Source organism: Macaca fascicularis, chromosome 14, assembly GCF_037993035.2.
Source record: "Macaca fascicularis isolate 582-1 chromosome 14, T2T-MFA8v1.1".
Classification (NCBI taxonomy): domain Eukaryota; kingdom Metazoa; phylum Chordata; class Mammalia; order Primates; family Cercopithecidae; genus Macaca; species Macaca fascicularis.
This window is the reverse complement of record NC_088388.1, coordinates 70,025,651-70,051,803: the sequence shown is the minus strand read 5'-3', so window position 1 is coordinate 70,051,803 and position 26,153 is coordinate 70,025,651. Positions and strand designations below refer to the sequence as shown.

Genomic DNA, 26,153 nt, shown 5'->3' with positions numbered 1-26,153 from the left:
TACTATTTTCTGATGTGTTTTAAACTTTGAATAGCTGTACTTATTTTATTTCTGTCATGAACATTCCTTCTGCGATTCTCCCTAATGTACTCTGTATATTGAAATTTTGCCTTTCACACAAATTATTTCAAAAAGTCACCTGTATCTTATATTTTACAATGAATTGATATATGCATGTGTATATATTTTGCATCTCTCTCAGAACACAAAGTGTAACAAAAGTTTATTATTCTGATGTCTATGACATTTTTACTTAGACTATTAATTGCTTGGAAATTATTTCTTATATACTGATTCTCTTGGCATGTATCGTTTTTGGGATTTTTAAAAAAAAAAAATAACAGTAGCCCAGTGTGGTCTAAAATACAATATACACATAATATATTAAGCAATTATTGAACAAAAATTTGGTGAAGTATCAGAATCAAGTTTTTGGTCTTTTTTAAGAGATGGGGTCTTCACTATGCTGCTCAGGCTGGTCTTGAACTCCTAGCCTCAAGAGATCCTTTCTCCTTAGCCTCCCAAAGCTCTGGGATTACAGGGGTGAGCCACTGCCCCTGGCCAGATACAAGTTCTAAAGAGTAACAGTTGCTAAATAAGTGACAGCACACATATAATGTGAAATATAATAGACCAGTGAGAAATAATAACATGGGCTTATGCCCTCAGTGATGGAACTATGTTCTCAATGTTTATAGGAGAGAGAAGCACATTCCAGATCAGAAAGTTAAATATGAGTCATTAAAATATATTTTCTGATAAATATATGCATCAATATAATAAAATTATATTAATGGTGAATATAAATAAATCATAAGATGGGGTAGTTTTTGTAATAATTTAGGTCTAAATTACTTAACATTTATTCAGAGAACATGATTTACACACAAAAGAATAAGTAAAACATTTGTAAAAAGGCGGTATGGTCAAACATCATTGACTAATATTTCCTTTAATGTAAGAATGCAAGAAACAAATTATCTCAGGTTTTACTAATCTGAAAATACTTTAACTTTGATAAAAATATAATTTTGTGGGTGTAGAATTTTCAGTTGACAAGGATTTTTCCAGAATTTAAAAAATGTCCTATTGCTATATTTCTCCAATCTTTTGAGAATTCACCTGAAAGTTTCATTGTTGCTGCTTTAAATGTATTGTGCCTTTATCTCTGGATGCTTTTAAGGTTTTCTTTTGTCTTTTTGTTTATTATCTTATATCCATGTGTGGTTTACTTGGCATGTATCCTACTTGGGATTTTTTTTTTTTTTTTTTTTTTTGGAGACAGAGTCTCACTCTGTCACCCGGGCTGGAGTGCAGAGGTGCGATCTTGGTTCACTTGCAACTTCTGCCTCCCAGGTTCAAGCGATTCTCTTGCCTCAGGCTCCCAAGTAGCTGGGACTACAGGTGCCCGCCACCACACATGGCTATTTTTGTTTGTATTTTTAGTAGAGACAGGGTTTCACTATGTTGGCCAGGTTAGTCTCGAACTCCTGACCTTATGATCCACCTGCCTTGGCCTCCCAAAGTGTTGGGATTACAGGTGTAAGCCACTGCGCCTGGCCCCTTCTTGGGATTTTCTACGTTTCTTAAATATGTGAGTTTATATTTTCTTTAGTTTTGGAAAAATTTCAGCCATTATCTCTTTGAACATTATTTCCGCCCCATTTTCTCTCTCCTCTTCCAGCATAATTATATTAGATATTTTGAGTGTGTCTATTATGTTTCTATGCTTATGTATTATTTTTGTAATTATTTTTGCTTCTTTCTCATGTCCATTTCTGTTATATTTATCAATCTCTTTTCCAGTTCCCTAATTCTGTTCTGCTCTTTAAAATCTTCTGTGTAACTCATCCCATTGAATGCTTATTATCACATAATCATTTTTTTTTTGTTCTATAACATTCAGTTTTAAATTTTTTCCAGAACCTAATTCTCTGTATAAATTCTTCGTACTTTCAAGTATATTCAGCACATTTTGTGCTTTTAAAGAACATAATCCTTAAAATTCTATAGCCCTTGACTGATAACTCCAATTATGGAGTCATCTGCCATTCTGCTTTTCTTTTCAGTTTTGTCCTGATTGCTGGTCATAGAGATTTTTCTTTTTATGTTTATTAGTTTTTTATTTTATGCTTTATATTATGATAAGAAAACTATAGAGACTACAGATAACGTTATTTTATTGGAAATATTTTCCTTGTTTTATGTTATCCAGATAAGGGGAACAGCTAATCACTTCTCTCCAATCAGGACTTGGGCTGAGTCAAGGCCACTTTCAGTTTTAGTCAAATGAGTCTTTGTTTTAGACACTCTTATTCCTGGGAAAAAACCCTTCAGAAATTTTGATTAAGACTCTGAAAAGCCCTTTTCTACTCCATTTTAAAAATCCCTATGGAAGATTCAATACTTCCTTTCAGAAGTCTTTTAATTTGGTATTTAGACTCTATTTCATGTAGCTTCAACATTTGAAAAATTATGGAAAGGAGAGGATAGAATACAGTTTAGGCATGCCCCCTGACCCAGGTAGGTCTATCTTTCATAGGAATCACAAGAAATTTCATAACGCATTCCAGAATCTCTTGACTTAGTTCCTCAGCATCTAGTGTGCCCACAGTACTCAGCAAATGTCTCACAGGGAAAAATAGCACTGCATTTGAGACCTTCATGTTTCAAAATTTTTACTACAGTCCTGTATGGCCACTAAAATCTCTGCTGGTTTTTCTTTCCACTAGTAGAAACCTTCTTCTTGGGCAAAGAGTGATCCTTAGCACGTGTCCAGAATCAGCAAATAGTCCTGGGGGGGAAAAGTGGTTGGCAATTGTCAAGTTGCTTTTGAATAGTTCTCAGCTCTCTGATGGCTTAATATGCAACTAAATATTTGCAATTTATTTGTCTTTTTCTGGTTGTCATAATGGAAACATTATCATGCCATGTCCTTTTATGTTATATCCAAAGCAGAGGATTTCAAACTGGTTAATGTTTGCCTTGATGATATAAAAATAACAAACGAATAATATTTAGCTTGAAGAGAACAAATGTTTATGCTTTTGGACCAATAAGATATATTATTTCTACTTTCCCATCAAAATACAAAAAAATTGTTATAGATTTTTTTCACTTACATTTTGAGATTCACTTAATTCTGGATTTTAAGTATTCCCTAACTTTAGCATTTAGTATTAGAATTTATATTAGCATTTATATAATGGAAAATGAATATGGAAAATGAAATGCTTTCTTTAGTCTTACCTGAATTGAAAATAAACACAAAGCAAATGTACCAACTTACACTAGCATTTTAAAAGTAAACATTATGTTTCTGGACTAAATTTTGACTCATTATACTTCTGGACATAAAATAAAAGATTATACGCTTGGACATAAATTTTGACTGAACATTTTATTTTTCTCTTGTCGTACATTATTTTTATTATATCTATAAGACAGAAGCATTAATTAGTATCTTAACTATCTTGTATAGTGTGCTTCTTACAGTTACATATTTTTCTCCCAAAATGCTAATGATTTTAAAGAATATCAGAAATTTCCAGACTTTTTTATTTCTATCAATCCTGTTAGTGAATTTAGTCATTTCTATGATTTTTAACAGCCTACAATTTCAACGAACAATTTTGTTGTTTCTCCTGAAGAGAGTATAATGGTACACTGTGCTGTATTTCATGTCATAGAGCTTTTTTCACATGGGAAGTAATAGTGCAATTTGTGGTTTTATGTTGTCAATGATCGTTTTTCTCTCCTCCTCTTGTTTTACTCTCTCAGGAGTATTTGAAGATAGTGTACTGTTCTGTCCTTGAATTATCTTTTCAGTTTTTATAGTATCAACTTGCTCCTATATCTCCCCAACAATTTTCCAAGATTGAATCAGAAACAAATCTATAAATCATATCTTCAAATCTTAATATTTGCATACTTGACCCTACATGATTAGGTTTCTATTCACCTCATCTACTTTACCTTCTACTTCACCTCCACAAATACTCTGCTACAACTCTTTCTATTCTTTGAACTCTTTGATCTAATTTTAGAAGGTGGCTTTTTGACATTTCTTTTTCCTGTGCCCCTAATACTGTCATTGCCTATTTTTCTATGGCTTACTGCTTATTAGATAAGTTTCAGTCCACACATCCTCTTCTCAGTGAAAAGTTCTCTGACCAGCCAATTTTAATTACATATACCCAAATAGGGAATGAAAGATTTTCAAACCAGAAGTCATAAAAGAACTACATCACAGGTCAACCTTTGATGAATGGGGGAGTTTAGTCACCCATTCTCAGATCAGGCAGCTGGGTCCTAAAATAAGATTTGAGTATTTACGTTAATCTCTTTAGAGATACCCCTGCTTTATTTTAACCTTATTAAAATGTTGATTATTTTGCCTGAAACTAATCTGTACCGTAAATCCCATAATAACTAAATCTTTTCATTTGTTTGGTGAGACACCCCATTGCTCCTCTGGTCTCCCTCTTTGCAATTAGATAAAAACAAAAACAAAAACAACCCTGAATTTGTTGGATGACAAGCTTCTCTCTAAAGTCATAGATTGATTGGGCTGGGATAATGTCATTGATATCTAACCTTCTACTCCATTCAATATTCTACCTATGCTGAATTTTGTTTTGATAGCTAAACATTGCCATGAGTACTTTGATTGTATACTTCTAGCTCTTGGAAGAAGGCCATCATTTCTGCAGAAATAAAACTTCATTAAGAAATTTCTCCATTAAGAAATGATAATTTTCATTATATAAAAATTTATGATTTAAATTATAATATAACTTACACAGGCATCTTATTTTGAAAAATTTTTTATTTAATTATTTTTAGTATAGTTGACAAGCACAGATGATCCTAGTTTTCATAACATATATTAAAAATTTGTATGTATTCTACCTGGCCAAGAGTATGTCAAATGTAAATAAGAAAACTTCAAGAATCTATCCCATGTAAAAAAGTAACACAGAGCACATACAAAAATTTATGAATAATCATGTTTATGACAAATTTATTGAACTGGCAAATCATCTGAAATAAATATTCAATAAGAATCTATAGGTTGGCTAAAATGATATATTTTGTAATGTATTGTTTATGTGAAAATCTGTTAGGCAGTATTAAATAAAGTTAAATAAATACGTGAAGTTCATTTTGTACCAAAGGAAATTCTTGTCATGTAACATTAAGTAAAAATACACTAATCATTATACAACATAGAAATACATGAAAATATGATTAAATAACAAAATGTTTTCTAATATTAATAATTATTTTTATAAGTGTAATTGTTGGTAATTATAATATTCATATACTGTTGAAATATTACACATATCAATTTAAAATCTAAAATAAATGGAATAGAGAAAGAGTAAGTAATGGACTTATATTAGAATCAGAACAATTCCTGAAGTTCTAAAGAGAAGGGAAACATCCAGAGATGTGATTTGACTACATAAAATGTAGGTCCTCCTCTATAACTAGACTTAAAGAACAGATAAAATAAGGAAATCCTTGTGTAAAAAGATTACTTTTTGGGAAAACCGTAAAATGTGAAATATAGTAGATGTTAAATATGAAACAGTTACACTGGTAACTAATTACGATAAACTCTTAAATTTTTTTTTTTTTTTTTGAGACGGAGTCTCACTCTGCTGCCCAGGCTAGAGTGCAGTGGCCGGATCTCAGCTGACTGCAAGCTCCGCCTCCCGGGTTTACGCCATTCTCCTGCCTCAATTTGCAGTTAGTTAAATTAAAATATGTTTCAAGTATGATAAATACTTGTTAGAAATATGTGTAAAAATAATAGGGTATAAATTATTGAAATAAAAATAAGTTTGATTTCCAAATACATTTAAAAGTTCAAGTAAGAGATAAACAGAATTGTACCATAAACACAAGAGTCAAAGAGGAAATTCTTTGTGTATTTAAATATTTTCCAAATAGTCTACAATGAGAATTTCATACTTTCACTTTTTAAAATGAAAAATTATTTTCTTGATTTAGTAACTATTATGTTAGTAATGACAGTAGATGCAATAGATACTAGGGAAATAACAAACATTCACACACACAAATGCTCATACACATGAAAAACATATAACAATATACATTAAAATTTATTAACAATGGATATCTAAGAACATCAATAACTGGTAACCTGTATAATCATTTTATTTCCATTATTCTGTATTGGCTATTCTTAAAGAGTGATGATGATTTATTCAAGTAAATAAATAAATTTTATATTATTTTATTATGAAAAGGTTCAAATATACAGAAATTTTAAAAAAATTTATGATGACCAATTTTATGTCAACCACCAAGATTCTTCCATTAAATTTTACCTCTACTCGCTTTAGCATATGGATGTTCCTTGATGTATGATGAGGTTATGTCCCAATAAAGTAATCATAAGTTGAAGATATTTAAAGTAAAAATGTATTTAATGTACATAATCTATAAGTCATATTAAATCCAAGTAAGACTACCCCAATATGAATTATAATCACATTGTCAAAGTTCAAAAATAAAGATTCTGAAAGTGGCAGGGGAAAGAAACAAATAACTGATGAAAGACATTGAAGAGGACACCGAAAGGAAATGACAAGATATTCCATGATCATAGATTGGAAGAGCCAATATTGTTAAAATGTCCATACTACCCAAAGCAACCTACAGATTCAATGCAATCACTGTCAAAATATCAATGACATTCTTCACACAAATAAAAAAAAAATTCCTACAATGTATACAGAACCACAAAAGAGCCAGAATAGCCAAAGCTATCATAAACAAAATGAACGAAACTGGCAGAGTCACATTACCTGACTTCAAATTATACTACAGAGCTATAATAACCCAAACAGCATGGTACTGGCATGAAAACAGACACATAGACCAATGGAACAGAATGAAGATCACAGAAACAAATCCACACGCCTACAGTAAACTCATTTTTGACAAAGGTGCCAGGAACATACACCGGGGAAAAGACAGTTTCTTTAACAAATGGTGCTAGGGAAACTAGATATCCACATGCAAAAAAAAAAAAAAAAAAAAGACACTAGACTGTACCACTGCATCTTTCACCATACACAAAAATCAAATCAAAATGGAATGAGGACTTAAATTTAATACTTCAAGCTAAGGAAGTGCTACAAGAAAACATTGGAGAAACTCTCCCAGGCAATGGTCTGGGCAAAAATTTCTTTCTTTCTTTTTTGTTTTTTTTTTTTGAGACAGAGTCTCGCTCTGTCACCCAGGCTAGAGTGCAGTGGGGCGATTTCTGCTCACTGCAAGCTCCACCTCCTGGGTTCATGCCATTCTCCTGCCTCAGCCTCCCAAGTAGCTGGGAATACAGGCGCCCGTCACCATGCCCGGCTAATTGTTCTGGGCAAAAATTTATTGAGCAATACCCCACAAGCACAGGCAACCACAACCAAAATGGACAAATACGATCACATCAAGTTAAAAAACTTCTGCACAGCAAAAGAAACATTCAACTAAGTGAAGAGACAACCCACAGAATGGTAGAAAATATTTACAAACTACCTATATAAAAAGGGGTTCATAGCCAGAGTATACAAGGAGCTCAGACAACACTATAGGAAAAAACTCTAAAAATCTGATTAAAAAATAGGCAAAAAATTGAATAGACATTTCTCAAAAGAAGACATACAAATGGCAAACGGGTTTATGAAAAGGTGGCTCCTATGAAAGCAATAGCATTGCTTATCAGAGAAACACAAATTAAAACTACAATGAGATACCACCTCACCCCAGTTAAAATGGTTTTTATCCAAGAGATAGGCAATAACAAATGCTGGTGAGGATGTGAAGAGAAGCAATCTCTTGTACACTGTTGGTGGGAATGTAAACTAGTATAACTACTATGGAAAACAGTTTGGAGGTTCCTCAAAATACTAAAAATAGAGCTAGCATGGGAGCCAGCAATCTCACTGCTGGGTATACACCCAAAAGAAAGGAAGCCAGCATATGGAAGAGATATCTGCACTCCCATGTTTATTGCAGCACTATTCACAATAGCCAAGATTTGGAAGCAACCTAAGTGTCCATCAACAGATGAATGGATAAAGAAAATCTGGTACATGTACACAATGGAGTACTATTATTCTAATATTCAGTACTAATATTCAGCCATAAAAAGAATGAGATCCTGTCATTTGTGACAACATGAATATAACTGGAGATCACTACGTTAACTGAAATAAAGCTTGTGAAGAAAGACAAACGTTGCATATTCTCATTTATGCTGGATCTAAAAATCAAAACAATTGAGTTCATGGACATAGAGAGTAGAAGGATGGTTACCAGAGGCTGGGAAGTGTAGTGGGGGTTGGGGAGGAGGTGGGGATGGTTAATGGGTACAAAAAATAGAAAGAATAAGACCTACTGTTTGATAGCACAAAAGGGCGATTATAGTTGATAATAATTTGATTGTACATTTGAAACAACTAAAAGAGTAAAAGTGAATTGTTTGTAACACAAAAGATAAATGCTTGAGACGTATACTTCATTCTCCATGATGTGATTACTATGCATTGCATGCCTGTATCAAAACATATAATGCACCCTATAAATATATACACCTATTATTTATCCACAAAAATTAAAAATAAAGACAAATAAAAGAAGAAACAGCACCAATATACAACCTACCATTGTACCTCAAGAAAATAGAAAAACAAGAGCAAATGAAAAATTAGTGCTGCTTTTTTTTAAGTTACAAAACTAGACTACTTTATATTGTTTAAAGATAAACAATGGAAGAGATACACAAAAAGAAGAGTTGATTTGTTGAAAAGATAAACAAAATTGACAAACTGGTAATTAAGAAAAAATTGACAAACCGGTAACTAAGAAAAAAAGAGAAAACTCAAATAAATAAAATGAGGGATTAAAAAGGAGACATTACAACTGACATCGCAGAAGTCATAGAGGATCATAAGACTATTGTGAACAATTATACACTAAATAATTGGGAAATAGAGAAGAAATAGATAAATTCCTGGAAACATAGTACCTACCAAAATTGCATTATGAATAAATGGAAACCTGAACAGACCAATAATGTGCAAGGAGATTGAATCAGTAATAAAAAGTATGCCATCATAAAACCTCAGTATGGCACAGTACAATTTTGTCAAATATTTACAGAAGATTTACTACCAATTCTTCACAAAATATTCTAAAAAACTAAAGAGGAGGGAATTATTCCCAACTAATTCTACAAATTCAGCTATACTCAGACACCAAAACCAGACAAGGTTCCAAAAACAAAAGAAGAAAAACTGCAGACCAATATCCCTGAGGAATATAGATACAGTGATCCTCAATAAAATGCTATCAAACTGATTTCAACAGTATATGGAAAAGATTGTTCACCATGATCAAGGGAGAAACATCCTAGGAATACAAGAATGGTTCAAAATATGAAAATCAATAAATGTGATACATTAAATTAACAGAATGAAGGACAAATATAATCATTTTAATAGATACTGAAAAAGTGTTTCACAAAATTCAACACTCTTCATGATAAAAACTCTGAACAAATTAGGTGTAGAAGGAATGCACCTCAGCACAATAAAGGTCATATATGACAAACCCTCAGCTAACATTATACCCAGTGGGGAAAAGTTGAAAGCTTTTTCACTGAAATCGGGAACAAGACAAGGATGCCTACTGTCAGTATGTGTATTCAACATAGTACTGGAAGTCCTAGCCAGAGCAATTAGGCAAGAGAAAGAAGTAGAAGACCCTTTCATTGGAAAGGAAGAAGTTAATTTTTCCCTGTTTGCGAATAACACTATCTTATATGAAGTGTTATTCATATAAAGACTCCACAAAAACTATTAGAACTAATATGCAAATTCAGTAAAGTTGAAGGATAAAATATCAACAAAAATATTAGTAGTCTTTTCACATGTTAATAGCAAACTATCTGAAAAAGAAATCCAGAAAACTATCCCGTTTACAATAGCTGCAAAAATAAAATAAAATACCTAGACATAAATTTAACCAAGAAGGTGAAATATCTCTACAATGAAAAAACAAAACAAAACAAAACAAAACACTGATTAAAGCAATTGAAGAAGACACAAATAAATGAATATTATATATTCATAAATTAGAAAAATAATATCTTTAAAACATTTATACTACTCAAAACTATATATAGATTCAACGCAATCCCTATCAAAATACCAATGACACTTTTTTTTACAGAAATAGACAAAACAATCCTAAAAGACTTATAAAACCACACAAACCCCCAAGTAACCAAAGTAATTTTCACCAAAAAGAACAAAGTTGAAGGCATCATATTAACTGGCTGCAAAATATGCAATAAAACTATAGTAACCAAAACATCATGGCACTAGCACAAAAACAGATACATTGACCAATGGAACAGAAATAGGGAGCCTGGAAGTATTTCTATGCACTCAGAGACAATACATTTTCGACCAAGTAAGTCACCAAGAACACATATTGGGAAAAGGATAGTCTCTTCAGTAAGTAGGATACGAAGAAGTGGATATTCACATGCAGAATGAAATTAGACCCTTATCTCACCTTATATATAAAAAAAAGTCAAAGAAGATTAAAGCCCTAAACATAAGGCCAGAAACCATGAAACTACTAGAAGAAAATACAGGGGAAAGGCTTCAGAGATTGGTGTGGGTAAGGATTTTTTCTGGATATGACCACAAAATCAAAGATAACAAAAAGCAAAATAGACAAATGAGATTACATTCAAAGAAAAAGATTCTGCACAGCAGAGAAAACAATCAACAAAGTGCAAAGACAACCTATAAAGTGGGAGAAAATCTGTGCAGTCTATATACCTTATATGGCATTAATATCTAAAATTTATAAGGAACTCAAATAACTTAATGGCAAGAAAACAAACAACCGTATTTAAAAAGGGCCAAACACTTGAGTAAACATTTATCAAAAGAAGACATACAAATGGCCAATAGGTCAATAGGTGTATGAAAAAATGTTAAACATCACTGATGATCAGGGAAATATAAACCAAATCCACAATGAGATATCACTTTGCACCTGTCTTAATGGCTACTATGAAAAAGACAAAATAACAAATAGTAAGGAAGTGAAGAAAAATGAACTCTTACACACTGTTGGTGGGAATGTTAATTAGTACAGACATTATGGAAAACACTCTTTAAGGTCGTCAAAATATTAAAAATAGAACTATCATATGATTCAGTAACACCACTATTGAGTATATATCCAAAGGAAATAAAATCAGCGTATCAAAGAGATATTTGTGCTTCCATGTTTACTGCAGCATTATTCACAAAGGCCAAGATATGGAATCACCCTAAGTGTCCATCTACAGATAAAAATGGATAAAGAAAATGTAGTATATATACACAATGGAATACTATTCAGCCATCAAAAAGAACACAATCTTGTGAGTTGCAACATGTTTGAACCTGGAGAGCATTAAGTTAAATAGAGGCACAAAATGACAAATGTTGGATGATCTCACTCATATGTGAGTGAGAAAAAAGTTGATCTCATAGAAGTAGAGAGTAGAATGTTGGTTACCAGAGGTGTGGATGGTTAAGGGAGAGGCAGGGATAGGGAGATGGTGGTCAAAGGATATGTAATTACAGTTAGATAAGAGAAATGTGTATAATATATTAAACATGTGTCCAGAATAGGCAATTACTTAGAGTTAGAAAGTAGATAAGTAATTACCGGGGGCTAGGGAAAGAGAGGAAGAGAATAGGTGGGAGTGGGCAGGAAAAGGAAGAATGACTACTAGTGGTTATGAAGTTTTTTATGTGATGAAAATGTTCTAAAATTGATTGTGGTGATGGTTGCATAACTCTGTGAACATACTAAGACCATTGGATTATAGACTTTATTTATTTCTGTTATTTCTATTTTTTTTTAAAATTTATTTACTATTATTATACTTTAAGTTGTAGGGTACATGTGCATAACGTGCAGGTTTGTTACATATGTATACTTGTGCCATGTTGGTGTGCTGCACCCATCAACTCGTCATTTACATCAGGTATAACTCCCAATGCAATCCCTCCTCCCTCCCCCCTCCCCATGATAGGCCCCGGTGTGTGATGTTCCCCTTCCCGAGTCCAAGTGATCTCATTGTTCAGTTCCCACCTATGAGTGAGAACATGCGGTGTTTGGTTTTCTGTTCTTGTGATAGTTTGCTAAGAATGATGGTTTCCAGCTGCATCCATGTCCCTACAAAGGACACAAACTCATCCTTTTTTATGGCTGCATAGTATTCCATGGTGTATATGTGCCACATTTTCTTAATCCAGTCTGTCACTGATGGACATTTGGGTTGATTCCAAGTCTTTGCTATTGTGAATAGTGCTGCAATAAACATACGTGTGCATGTGTCTTTATAGCAGCATAATTTATAATCCTTTGGGTATATACCCAGTAATGGGATGGCTGGGTCATATGGTACATCTAGTTCTAGATCCTTGAGGAATCGCCATACTAGTTTACAATCCCACCAACAGTGTAAAAGTGTTCCTATTTCTCCACATCCTCTCCAGCACCTGTTGTTTCCTGACTTTTTAATGATCGCCATTCTAACTGGTGTGAGATGGTATCTCATTGTGGTTTTGATTTGCATTTCTCTGATGGCCAGTGATGATGAGCATTTTTTCATGTGTCTGTTGGCTGTATGAATGTCTTCTTTTGAGAAATGTCTGTTCATATCCTTTGCCCACTTTTTGATGGGGTTGTTTTTTTTTTTCTTGTAAATTTGTTTGAGTTCTTTGTAGGTTCTGGATATTAGCCCTTTGTCAGACGAGTAGATTGCAAAAATGTTCTCCCATTCTGTAGGTTGCCTGTTCACTCTGATGGTAGTTTCTTTTGCTGTGCAGAAGCTCTTTAGTTTAATGAGATCCCATTTGTGAATTTTGGCTTTTGCTGCCATTGCTTTTGGTGTTTTAGACATGAAGTCTTTGCCCATGCCTATGTCCTGAATGGTACTACTTTATTTATAGACTTTATTTATTTCTGTTATTTCTATTTTTTAAATTACATTTCAATAGTTTTTGGGGAACAGGTGGTTTTTGGTTACACAGATAAGTTCTTTAGTGGTGATTTCTGAGATTTTGGTGCACTGGTCACCAGAGTTGCATATACTATACCCAATGTGTAGTCTTTTATCCCTCACCTCCTCCCACTCTTCCTCCCACATCCCCAAAGTCCATTATGTAACTCTCATACCTTTGCATCCTCCTAACTTAGCTCCCACATGTGAGAACATAGAATATGTGATTTTCCACTCTTGAGTTACTTCACTTAGACTAATGATCTCCAACTCCATCCGGGTTGCTGCAAACGCCATTATTTCATTTCTTTTTATGGCTGAGTAGTATTTCATGGTATATATACTACATTTTCTTTATCCACTTGTTGGTTGATGGGCATTTAGGCTGGATTATACACTTTAAATGTATGAATTGTATAATATGTAAATTATATCTCGATAAAACTGTTTAAAAGAAAAGAAAAGCCCAGGACTTGATGGTTTCACTCATGAATTCTACAAAACATTTAAAGAAGAAAGAAAACCAATCCTTCTCAAACTTTCAAAAAACTGAAGAAGAGGGCAAAATTCCAAACTAATTTTATGAGACTAGGACTACTCTGATACAAAAGACAGACAAGGATCATACAATAAAAGAAAATTACTCTGAGAGCAGTGGCTCACACCTGTAATCCCAATACATTGAGAGGTTGAGGCAGGAGGACCACTTGAGCCCCGAAGTTTGAGACCAACCTAGGCAACATAGTGAGACTGTGTTTCTACAAAAAACAGAAAAAAGTAGCCAGACAGGGTGGTGTATGCCTGTAATCCCAGCTACTTGGGAGGCTGAGGTAGGAGGGTTGCTTGAGCCCAGGAGTTGAGGCTAAAGTGTGCCATGATCACACCACTGCATTCCAGCCTGGGCAACAGAACGAGATATTGTCTCAAAAAAAATTACATGCAAATATCCTCAACAAATATAAACATAGATGCAAAAATCCTCAACAAATACTAGTTAACTGAATTCAACAGCATATAAAAATTATCATTCATCAAGATCAGGTGAGATTGATCCATGGGGTAAAGATGTTTCCACATACACATGTGATATACTGTATTTTTTTTTATTTTTCTATTATTTATTATTATTATTATTATACTTTAAGTTCTAGGGTACATGTGCATAACGTGCAGGTTTGTTACATATGTATACTTGTGCCATGTTGGTGTGTTGCACCCATCAACTTGTCATTTACATCAGGTATAACTCCCAGTGCAATCCCTCCCTCCTCCCCCCTCCCCATGATAGGCCCTGGTGTGTGATGTTCCCCTTCCCGAGTCCAAGTGATCTCATTGTTCAGTTCCCACCTATGAGTGAGAACATGCGGTGTTTGGTTTTCTGTTCTTGCGATAGTTTGCTGAGAATGATGGTTTCCAGCTCCATCCATGTCCCTACAAAGGACACAAACTCATCCTTTTTTATGGCTGCATAGTATTCCATGGTGTATATGTGCCACATTTTCTTAATCCAGTCTGTCACTGATGGACATTTGGGTTGATCCCAAGTCTTTGCTATTGTGAATAGTGCCGCAATAAACATATGTGTGCATGTGTCTTTATAGCAGTATGATTTATAATCCTTTGGGTATATACCCAGTAATGGGATGGCTGGATCATATGGTACTTCTAGTTCTAGATCCTTGAGGAATCGCCATACTGTTTTCCATAATGGTTAAACTAGTTTACAATCCCACCAACAGTGCAGAAGTGTTCCTATTTCTCCACATCCTCTCCAGCACCTGTTGTTTCCTGACTTTTTAATGATTGCCATTCTAACTGGTGTGAGATGGTATCTCATTGTGGTTTTGATTTGCATTTCTCTGATGGCCAGTGATGATGAGCATTTTTTCATGTGTCTGTTGGCTGTATGCATGTCTTCTTTTGAAAACTGTCTGTTCATATCCTTTGCCCACTTTTTGATGGGGTTGTTTGTTTTTTTTTTTCTTGTAAATTTGTTTGAGTTCTTTGTAGGTTCTGGATATTAGCCCTTTGTCAGATGAGAAGATTGCAAAAATGTTCTCCCATTCTGTAGGTTGCCTGTTCACTCTGATGGTAGTTTCTTTTGCTGTGCAGAAGCTTGTTAGTTTAATTAGATCTCATTTGTCAATTTTGGCTTTTGTTGCCGTTGCTTTTGGTGTTTTAGACATGAAGTCCTTGCCCATGCCTATGTCCTGAGTGGTATTACCTAGGTTTTCTTCTAGGGTTTTTATGGTATTAGGTCTAACATTTAAGTCTCTAATCCATCTTGAATTAATTTTCGTATAAGGAGTAAGGAAAGGATCCAGTTTCAGCTTTCTACTTATGGCTAGCCAATCTTCCCAGCACCATTTATTAAATAGGGAATCCTTTCCCCATTTCTTGTTTTTCTCATGTTTGTCAAAGATCAGATGGTTGTAGATGTGTGGTATTATTTCTGAGGACTCTGTTCTGTTCCATTGGTCTATATCTCTGTTTTGGTACCAGTACCATGCTGTTTTGGTTACTGTAGCCTTGTAGTATAGTTTGAAGTCAGGTAGCGTGATGCCTCCAGCTTTGTTCTTTTGACTTAGGATTGTCTTGGCAATGCGGGCTCTTTTTTGGTTCCATATGAACTTTAAAGCAGTTTTTTCCAATTCTGTGAAGAAACTCATTGGTAGCTTGATGGGGATGACATTGAATCTATAAATTACCTTGGGCAGTATGGCCATTTTCATGATATTGATTCTTCCTATCCATGAGCATGGTATGTTCTTCCATTTGTTTGTGTCGTCTTTTATTTCATTGAGCAGTGGTTTGTAGTTCTCCTTGAAGAGGTCCTTCACATCCCTTGTAAGTTGGATTCCTAGATATTTTATTCTCTTTGAAGCAATTGTGAATGGAAGTTCATTCATGATTTGGCTCTCTGTTTGTCTGTTACTGGTGTATAAGAATGCTTGTGATTTTTGCACATTGATTTTGTATCCTGAGACTTTGCTGAAGTTGCTTATCAGCTTAAGGAGATTTTGGGCTGAGACAATGGGGTTTTCTAAATATACAATCATGTCATCTGCAAAGAAGGACAATTTGACTTCTTCTTTTCCTAACTGAATACCCTTGATTTCTTTCTCTTGCCTGATTGCCCTAGCCAGAACTTCCAACACTAGGTTGAATAGGAGTGGTGAGGGAGGGCATCCTTGTCTTGTGCCAGTTTTTAAAGGGAATTTTTCCAGTTTTTGCCCATTCAGTATGATATTGGCTGTGGGTTTGTCATAAATAGCTCTTATTATTTTGAGATACGTTCCATCAATACCGAATTTATTGAGAGTTTTTAGTATGAAGGGCTGTTGAATTTTGTCAAAGGCCTTTTCTGCATCTATTGAGATAATCATGTGGTTTTTGTCTTTGGTTCTCTTTATATGCTGGATTACGTTTATTGATTTGCATATGTTGAACCAGCCTTGCATCCCAGGGATGAAGCCCACTTGATCATGGTGGATAAGCTTTTTAATGTGCTGCTGGATTCGGTTTGCCAGTATTTTATTGAGGATTTTTACATCAATGTTCATCAGGAATATTGGTCTAAAATTCTCTTTTTTGTTGTGTCTCTGCCAGGCTTTGGTATCAGGATGATGTTGGCCTCATAAAATGAGTTAGGGAGGATTCCCTCTTTTTCTATTGATTGGAATAGTTTCAGAAGGAATGGTACCATCTTCTCCTTGTACTTCTGGTAGAATTCAGCTGTGAATCCATCTGGTCCTGGACTTTTTTTGTTGGTAGGCTATTAATTATTGCCTCAATTTCAGAGCCTGCTATTGGTCTATTCAGGAATTCAGCTTCTTCCTGGTTTAGTCTTGGGAGAGTGTAAGTGTCCAGGAAATTATCCATTTCTTCTAGATTTTCTAGTTTATTTGCGTAGAGGTGTTTATAGTATTCTCTGATGGTAGTTTGTATTTCTGTGGGGTCGGTGGTGATATCCCCTTTATCATTTTTTATTGCGTCTATTTGATTCTTCTCTCTTTTCTTCTTTATTAATCTTGCTAGCAGTCTATCAATTTTGTTTATCTTTTCAAAAAACCAGCTCCTAGATTCATTGATTTTTTGGAGGGTTTTTTGTGTCTCTATCTCCTTCAGTTCTGCTCTGATCTTAGTTATTTCTTGCCTTCTGCTAGCTTTGGAATGTGTTTGCTCTTGGTTCTCTAGTTCTTTTAATTGTGATGTTAGAGTGTCAATTTTAGATCTTTCCGTCTTTCTCTTGTGGGCATTTAGTGCTATAAATTTCCTTCTACACACTGCTTTAAATGTGTCCCAGAGATTCTGGTATGTTGTATCTTTGTTCTCATTGGTTTCAAAGAACATCTTTATTTCTGCCTTCATTTCGTTATGTACCCAGTAGTCATTCAGGAGCAGGTTGTTCAGTTTCCATGTAGTTGAGCGGTTTTGATTGAGTTTCTTAGTCCTGAGTTCTAGTTTGATTGCACTGTGGTCTGAGAGACAGTTTGTTATAATTTCTGTTCTTGTACATTTGCTGAGGAGTGCTTTACTTCCAATTATGTGGTCAATTTTGGAATAAGTGTGATGTGGTGCTGAGAAGAATGTATATTCTGTTGATTTGGGGTGGAGAGTTCTGTAGATGTCTATTAGGTCTGCTTGCTGCAGAGATGAGTTCAATTCCTGGATATCCTTGTTAACTTTCTGTCTCGTTGATCTGTCTAATGTTGACAGTGGAGTGTTGAAGTCTCCCATTATTATCGTATGGGAGTCTAAGTCTCTTTGTAAGTCTCTAAGAACTTGCTTTATGAATCTGGGTGCTCCTGTATTGGGTGCATATATATTTAGGATAGTTAGCTCTTCCTGTTGAATTGATCCCTTTACCATTATGTAATGGCCTTCTTTGTCTCTTTTGATCTTTGATGGTTTAAAGTCTGTTTTATCAGAGACTAGTATTGCAACCCCTGCATTTTTTTGTTCTCCATTTGCTTGGTAGATCTTTCTCCATCCCTTTATTTTGAGCCTATATATGTCTCTGCATGTGAGATGGGTCTCCTGAATACAGCAGACTGATGGGTCTTGACTCTTTATCCAGTTTGCTGGTCTATGTCTTTTAATTGGACCATTTAGTCCATTTGCATTTAAGGTTAATATTGTTATGTGTGAACTTGATCCTGCCATTATGATATTAACTGGTTATTTTACTCATTAGTTGATGCAGTTTCTTCCTAGCCTCGATGGTCTTTACATTTTGGCATGGTTTTGCAATGGCTGGTACCGGTTGTTCCTTTCCATGTTGAGTGCTTCCTTCAGGGTCTCTTGTAAGGCAGGCCTGGTGGTGACAAAATCTCTAAGCATTTGCTTATCTGTAAAGGATTTTATTTCTCCTTCACTTATGAAACTTAGTTTGGCTGGATATGAAATTCTGGGTTTAAAATTCTTTTCTTTAAGAATGTTGAATATGGGCCCCCACTCTCTTCTGGCTTGGAGAGTTTCTGCCGAGAGATCTGCTCTTAGTCTTATGGGCTTCCCTTTGTGGGTAACCCGACCTTTCTCTCCGGCTGCGCTTAAGATTTTTTCCTTCATTTCAACTTTGGTGAATCTGGCAATTATGTGTCTTGGAGTTGCTCTTCTCGAGGAGTATCTTTGTGGCGTTCTCTGTATTTCCTGGATTTGAATGTTGGCCTGCCCTACTAGGTTGGGGAAGTTCTCCTGGATGATATCCTGAAGAGTGTTTTCCAAGTTGGTTCCATTTTCCCCCTCACTTTCAGGCACCCCAATCAGACGTAGATTTGGTCTTTTTACATAATCCCATACTTCTTGCAGGCTTTGTTCATTTCTTTTTCTTCTTTTTTCTTTAGATTTCTCTTCTCACTTCATTTCAATCATTTGATCCTCAATTGCTGATACTCTTTCTTCCAGTTGATCGAGTCGGTTACTGAAGCTTGTGCATTTGTCACATATTTCTCATGTCATGGTTTTCATCTCTGTCAGTTCATTTATGGCCTTCTCTGCATTAATTATTCTCGTTATCAGTTCTTCCACTCTTTTATCAAGATTTTTAGTTTCTTTGCGCTGGGTACGTAATTCCTCCTTTAGCTCTGAGAAGTTTGATGGACTGGAGCTTTCTTCTCTCATCTTGTCAAAGTCATTCTCCATCCAGCTTTGATCCATTGCTGGCGATGAGCTCCGTTCCTCTGCAGCAGGAGATGCACTCTTATTTTTTGAATTTCCAGCTTTTCTGCCCTGCTTTTTCCCCATCTTTGTGGTTTTATCTGCCTCTGGTCTTTGATGATGGTGACATACTGATGGTGTTTTGGTGTGGATGTCCTTCCTGTTTGTTAGTTTTCCTTCTAACAGTCAGGACCCTCAGCTGTATGTCTGTTGGAGATTGCTTGAGGTCCATTCCAAACCCTGTTTGCCTGGGTATCAGCAACAGAGGCTGCAGAAGATAGAATATTGCTGAACAGAGAGTGTACCTGTCTGATTCTTGCTTTGGAAGCTTCCTCTCAGGGGTGTACTCCACCGTGTGAGGTGTGGGGTGTCGGTCTGCCCCTAGTGGGGGATGTCTCCCAGTTAGGCTACTCAGAGGTCAGGGACCCACTTGAGCAGGCAGTCTGTCCGTTCTCAGATCTCAACCTCCATGTTGGGAGATCCACTGCTCTCTTCAAAGCTGTCAGACAGAGTCGTTTGCGTCTGCAGAGGTTTCAGCTGCTTTTTTTTTTTTTGTTGTTGTTGTTGTTGTTTAGCTGTGCCCTGTCCCCAGAGGTGGAGTCTACAGAGACAGGCAGGACTCCTTTAGCTGCTGTGAGCTCCACCCAGTTCAAGCTTCCCAGCGGCTTTGTTTACCTACTTAAGCCTCAGCAATGGCGGGCGCCCCTCCCCCAGCCTTGCTGCTGCCTTCCCGTTAGATTGCAGACTGCTGTGCTAGCAATAAGGAAGGCTCCGTGGGCATGGGACCCTCCAGGCCAGGTGTGAGATATACTCTCCTGATGTGCCCGTTTGCTAAGATCCTTGGTAAAGCGCAGTATTGGGGTGGGAGTCACCCAATTTTCCAGGTGTTGTGTGTCTCAGTTCCCCTGGCTAGGAAAAGGGATTCCCTTCCCCCTTGTGCTTCCCGGGTGAGGCGATGCCTCACCCTGCTTCAGCTATGGCTGGTCGGGCTGCAGCAGCTGACCAGCACCGATTGTCCCACACTCCCTAATGAGATGAACCCAGTACCTCAGTTGAAAATGCAGAAATCACCTGTCTTCTGTGTCGCTCGTGCTGGGAGTTGGAGACTGGAGCTGTTCCTATTCGGCCATCTTGCTCTGCCAATATACCATATTAACAGAATGAAGAACAGAAATCATACGGTCATCTCAATAGATGCAGAAAGCATTTAACAAAATTCAACATTGTTTTTTTATGAAAAAAGTTCTCAAGGAATTATGTATAGAAGGAATGCACCTCCACACAATAAAAGCCATACATGACATACCCTCAGCTAACATCATACTCAGTGAGGAAAAGTTTAAAGCTTTTCCTCAAAGGTCAGGAACATAATAAAAATGCTCACTCTGACCACTTCTAGTTAGCATAGTACTGGAAGTCCTAGCAAGAGCAATTTGGCAGGAGAAAGAAACAAAAGATTTCTAGATGGAAAAGGAGGAAGTTAAATTGTCCCTGGTTTGCAGATGACATGATTGTATGCGAAGAAAACCTTATAGACTCCACCAAAAAACTGTTAGCACTGATAAAAATTCAGTAAAGTAGCAAGATAAAAATTAACACATAAAATTAGTAGCTTTTCTATACACTAACAATGAACTATCTAAAAAAGAAATCAAGAACACAATTTCATTTATGATAGCATTAATAAGAATAAGTTACTTAGGAATATATTTAGCCAAGGAAGTGAAACCCTGTACACTGAAAACTATAAAACATTGATGAAGGAAATTGAAGAAGACACAAATAAATGGGAAGATATCCTCTGTTCATGGACTGGAAGAACCAACATTGTTAAAACATCCACGCTACCTAAAGCAATCTGCAGATTCAATGTAGTCCCTATCAAAATACCAATGACATTCTTCACAGAAGTAGAAAACACAACCTTAAAATTATTATGGAACCACATAAGACCTTGAATAGCCAAAGCATTCTCAAGTAAAAAAATGAAAAATAAAAACCAAAAACCAAAACTGGAGGTATAATAATACCTGACTTCAATATACTACAAAATATATTACAATGCTATAGTAATTAAAAGAGCAAGGCACTAACATTAACAAAAGGACACAAAGACCAATGGAGCAGACTAAAGAGCCTAGGTATAATTCCACACATTAGTAAAATGGACTTTTGCCAAAGGTGGCAAGAAAAAACAAGAGGGAAAATTAGTCTCTTTAATAAATGGTATTGGGATAACTCAATATCCACAAACAAAAGAATAAAATTAGATCCTTATCTCACTCTACATACAAAAATTAAGTCAAAATGGATTAAAGGCTTAACTGTGAGACTGGAAACTCTAAAACAACTAGTAGAAAACACAGGGGAAAAGCTTCATGACATTGGTCTGGGCAATAACTTTTTGAATAAGAATCCAAAGACATAGGCAACAAAAATGAAAATTGGCAGAATTATTTAAAACTAAAAAAAACTTCCGCATAGGCAGGAAATAACAGAGGAAAAAGACAATCTTTTGAATGGGAGAAAATATTTGCAAACTTTCATCTGATAAGGGGTTAATAGCCAAAATATATAAATAATTCAAATAACCCCATAATAAGAAATAAACTTCTTAAAAAATGGGCAAAGTACCTAAATAGGCAATTCTCAAAGAAGACATAAAAATGGCCAGTAGGTAAATGAAGAAAAAATAAAGGTCAACAAAACTAATCATCAGGGAAATGCAAATTAAAACCACAATGAGATATCACCTCATACAAATTAGAATGACTATTAACAAAAAGACAAAAGATAAAAAGTGTTGGAGAGAATGGGGAGAAGGGGAACCCTTGCACATTGTTGGTGGGAATGTTAGATAGTATAAGTATGATGGAAAACAGTATGGACATTCATCAAAAAATTAAAAATAGAACTATCTGTGATCCATCTATCTCACTACTGTGTATATACCCAAATATATGAAATCAGTATGTTGAAGACATATTCATTCTCATGTTCGTTGCAGCACTATCCACAATATCCCAGATATGGACTCAAAATAAGTGTCTATCGATGGATGAATGGATACAGAAAATGTAGTATATACACATAATGGAATACTATTCAGCCTTATAAAAGAAAGAAATTCTGCCATTTGCAATAACAGGGATGAATTTAGAGGACATAATGTTAAATGAAGTAAGCCAGGCACAGAAAGACAAATACCCCATTATCTCACTCACATGTTGAACACACAGAAGTAGAATAGAATTGTGGCTAGGACCCTGGGGTGGGGTAAAGGGTTGAGGATGGAGAGATGTTGGTCACAGAACACAAAAGTTCAGTTAGATAAGAGAACTAAGTTCAAGAGATCTATTGTACAACATAGTGACTATAGTTAAAAGAGATGTATTTCATTCTTGAAAATTGCTAAGATAGCAGGTTTTAAATTTTCTTACCACAACAAATGAGGTAATGTATATGTTAATTAGCTCAATTTACCCATTCCACAATGTATACATATTTTAAAACGCGTTGTACACGATAAATATAATTTTGTTTTTCAACAAAAAAGAAAAATTAAAAAAAATTTATAAAAGGGAAAAATTAGGTTATAGACTACAACTATAGTATAGTCGCTATTCTACATATTTATCATATTATAATATTTTGCAAATAGATACAGGAATTGATACAGATGAAAATAAATACAAATACAGATTCAGATACAGATACAGATGTATAGACATGTACATTTATAAACAAAGATGTATAGCTATATATAACAAATTTTAACAGTAAAATTGCTTGAGAGCTCTAAGATTGTAGTTTTATGAGCTCCATTTCAAGTTTGTTTTTTCACAATTTCTAATGCTTCCTAGAAGCAACATAGACTTTTAATAAAATAAGTATTAAAAATATGAGCAATATGCTATTTTTCTCTTAAAAAATTATCAACTATAATACACTGAGAAGGAATTGTGATTGGAGAAAATGTCAGAGGAGATGACATGAGAATTAGATATGAAAGGAGGAATAAGAGTTTTCCACAAGTTGATGGAGGTTATTTCAAGAGAAGGCAGAGTACCTGAAGAGTATGGTATAACCTGAGAAAACTGACAAATTAATGGCCTGATGCATCTGAAGTTCAGGTTGCATAGAAGGTATTGGGAAGTGTGGTTGTAAAAACACTCAGAATTCATGTGAATAAACATCTTGAATGTCTTCCTGAGGAGGAGATCATTGAAGAACACAGCCTGACACTGAGAATGAAGGAGTTCCCTTTCTTCAGCATTTCCCCAGCACACACCACACCTTCAGAAACCACAGGTCATTCCCCAACACAAAAATGATCAGACTCAGGTTCCTCAAGAGTTGTTCTGCAAAATATGAATCACACAATTTATTTTCAATCCTCTATTATAGACATTCATGTTCAAAGGATATAAATTATAACATAATAGAAATAAATGGAAAACCTAGGAATCACTGATTCTAAGAATGTCACTTAGCTGGAATGAAGGACATAAAAGAATGGAGGTTTGTACGTGATTTTACAGGAATACAACATGTCTCAGAGCTTCAGAAACTCAGTAGAGGACAGCTGAACAAATTCCAATGCCAGAGCACTGTTCCCACTTTATCTATTTCCAAAGATCATGATAGTGTTGTCCTATTAAGGATACATGACTTCTGAAAAATCAATCTATTCTCTCCCAGGCTCTGTGCAGGAGGTAGTTTGTTCAGTCAAACATTGCATTGCTGTCCTAGGTTCCTTAAAAAACAGAAGAGTAAGCCCTGCAACTTCCCAGTTGACCTTGCTCCAGACATGGTACTCACTGAGTTATTTCCTACTGTGTCAGCTGACCTCTCCCATCTACCACTTCCATACCCACTTACCAGATAGCTAGAGATTCTGAAAACTCAGTTCTTAAACCAAAGTTATTTCTGTTTTATAAACAAAAAATGAACCACCTGTTCCTGGATTTGCTTGGTTTTGATCCCATAAATAATGGGATTCAGCATAGGTGGAACCAGAAAGCAGACATTAGCCAATGGGATGTGGACACAATATGGAATGTGGTGTCCAAACCTCTAGGTAAGGACTGTGAAGATGCCAGACCCATAAAAGAGGATGATGATGCAAACATGGGAGCCACATGTATTGAGAGCTTTGTGGCGAGCATCTGGAGAAGGCATGTGGAAGACAGCATGGAGAATCAGCATATAGGGAATTAGTACAACATCTAAGACCACCGTTGACATTAGAATTGAAAACTCATACTAAACGTTTATTCGAATGTCACTACATGCATATTTGGCTAGGCCAATGTGTTCACAAAAGGTGTGTGGAATAATATTATTCTGGCAGAAAGTCAATCTTTTTAAAAGAAATATGATAGGGAAAATTGTACCGTAACTTCTCAGGGAGACAGTCATACAAATTTTCTTAATCAGAGCATTTATAAGAATGGTGGTGTACCTCAGTGGGTAGCATATGGCAATGTAGTGGTCAAAGGCCATCACTAGCAAGATCCCTGACTCAGAGATGAAGGTGGAATGGATGAAGAAGAGCTGAGTGATGCAACGATCCAGGGAGATGTCCCCAGCATGGAACCAGAAGATAGCTAAGGCCTGAGGAATGGTGCACGTGGAGAGGACAATGTCTGCTCCAGGCAGCATGCAGAGGAAGAGGTACATGGGTTCATGGAGGCTGCACTTTGTGAGGATAATGAAGATGAGCAGGCTGTTCCCAAGAAGGGCGGTGACATAAGAAATGAAGAATGGGATAGAAATCCACATGTGCTGGTCCTCTAGGCAGGGGATGCCCAGCAAGTGAAAGACTGTGTGGCTAGTGCCACTGTGGTTTGCAGTAGGCATAGCTGGGAACTTTCAGAACCTCACCTCCTACTCACAGAGGCAGAAGAAGATAAAATCTCCAACATTCTTTGCAATGTCACCAGGAGCTTTTGGCATATTCCATAATCTCCATAACAAACACGCAAATATGAAAGGTGGTGGTCTATACTCTAATGAATGACAGTCAGACAATATCTCCAAGTAATCAGAATAAGAGACATTATTGTATGCACTTTAATTATGAATGGAGGATTATGAATATACAGAGGAAATTATTATTTCTGTGTGGGAAAGCTGAATAAGGTGACACTTAAAATTGAGTAGTTTATCATAAAGTTAATAATGAAGAGAGAAAGGAAGTAGCATAAGAAAAGGTGAGTGTACAGATCAATGCACAGGATGTTTCTGAAATATTTTCAGGCCAGGGTGGCTGGTGCATAAGGAGTACTGAGGAGAACAAGGGAAGTGATGGTATAGGCAGGATTTTCCTGAATGTGAAGGGCTTTGATCACAACTTCACTCTTAGGCCCCATCCTTTACACAGGGGCAGTCATTAGTTTAGACAGATGACCTGTTGATGTTTGTTGGAACATTGATTGATTGAAGACACTGAAGCCTAAAAGGCCAGTGCTGTTCCAGGAATGGAAAATACCTTATTGTATTACAGTCACAGGAGAATTTAGCTAATGTTTATTAAGCATCACTTTATGCCAGGGGCTGTAGTATGCACAATGCACTTCGTACGTTCTTAATGCAGGGAGTAGACATCCATTCTTAGAACTGGCTAGTATCCTTATTTCACACTTAAGGAAAGTGAGTCTTAGACAATATGAATAACTTGCTACTTGTCACAAAGCAGCAATTGATAGAAATGAGATTTGAAACCTCTGACTTCACCACACACAGTTTGCTCACTTATGAAGAGGGTCAAGGCACCTCTTTATCTGAGACGAGGTGCTCCTTGTGCTCACACCCCAGGGAACTAGGCTTAGAAGTGACTGAAATTAGGTAAAGAGTTATTTCCGGGGGGTGAGGAGGGGTTGCA

At 35.8% G+C, this 26,153-nt stretch overlaps 1 protein-coding gene across 1 annotated transcript; it reads right to left on the bottom strand.

Moving 5' to 3' along the window:
* Positions 1-24,190: 24,190 nt before the first annotated feature.
* OR52B4 (olfactory receptor family 52 subfamily B member 4) lies at positions 24,191-25,129 on the bottom strand. The gene is given in 1 exon segment (XM_015436042.3): positions 24,191-25,129. A coding segment is annotated over 1 exon segment (939 nt).
* Positions 25,130-26,153: the final 1,024 nt, after the last annotated feature.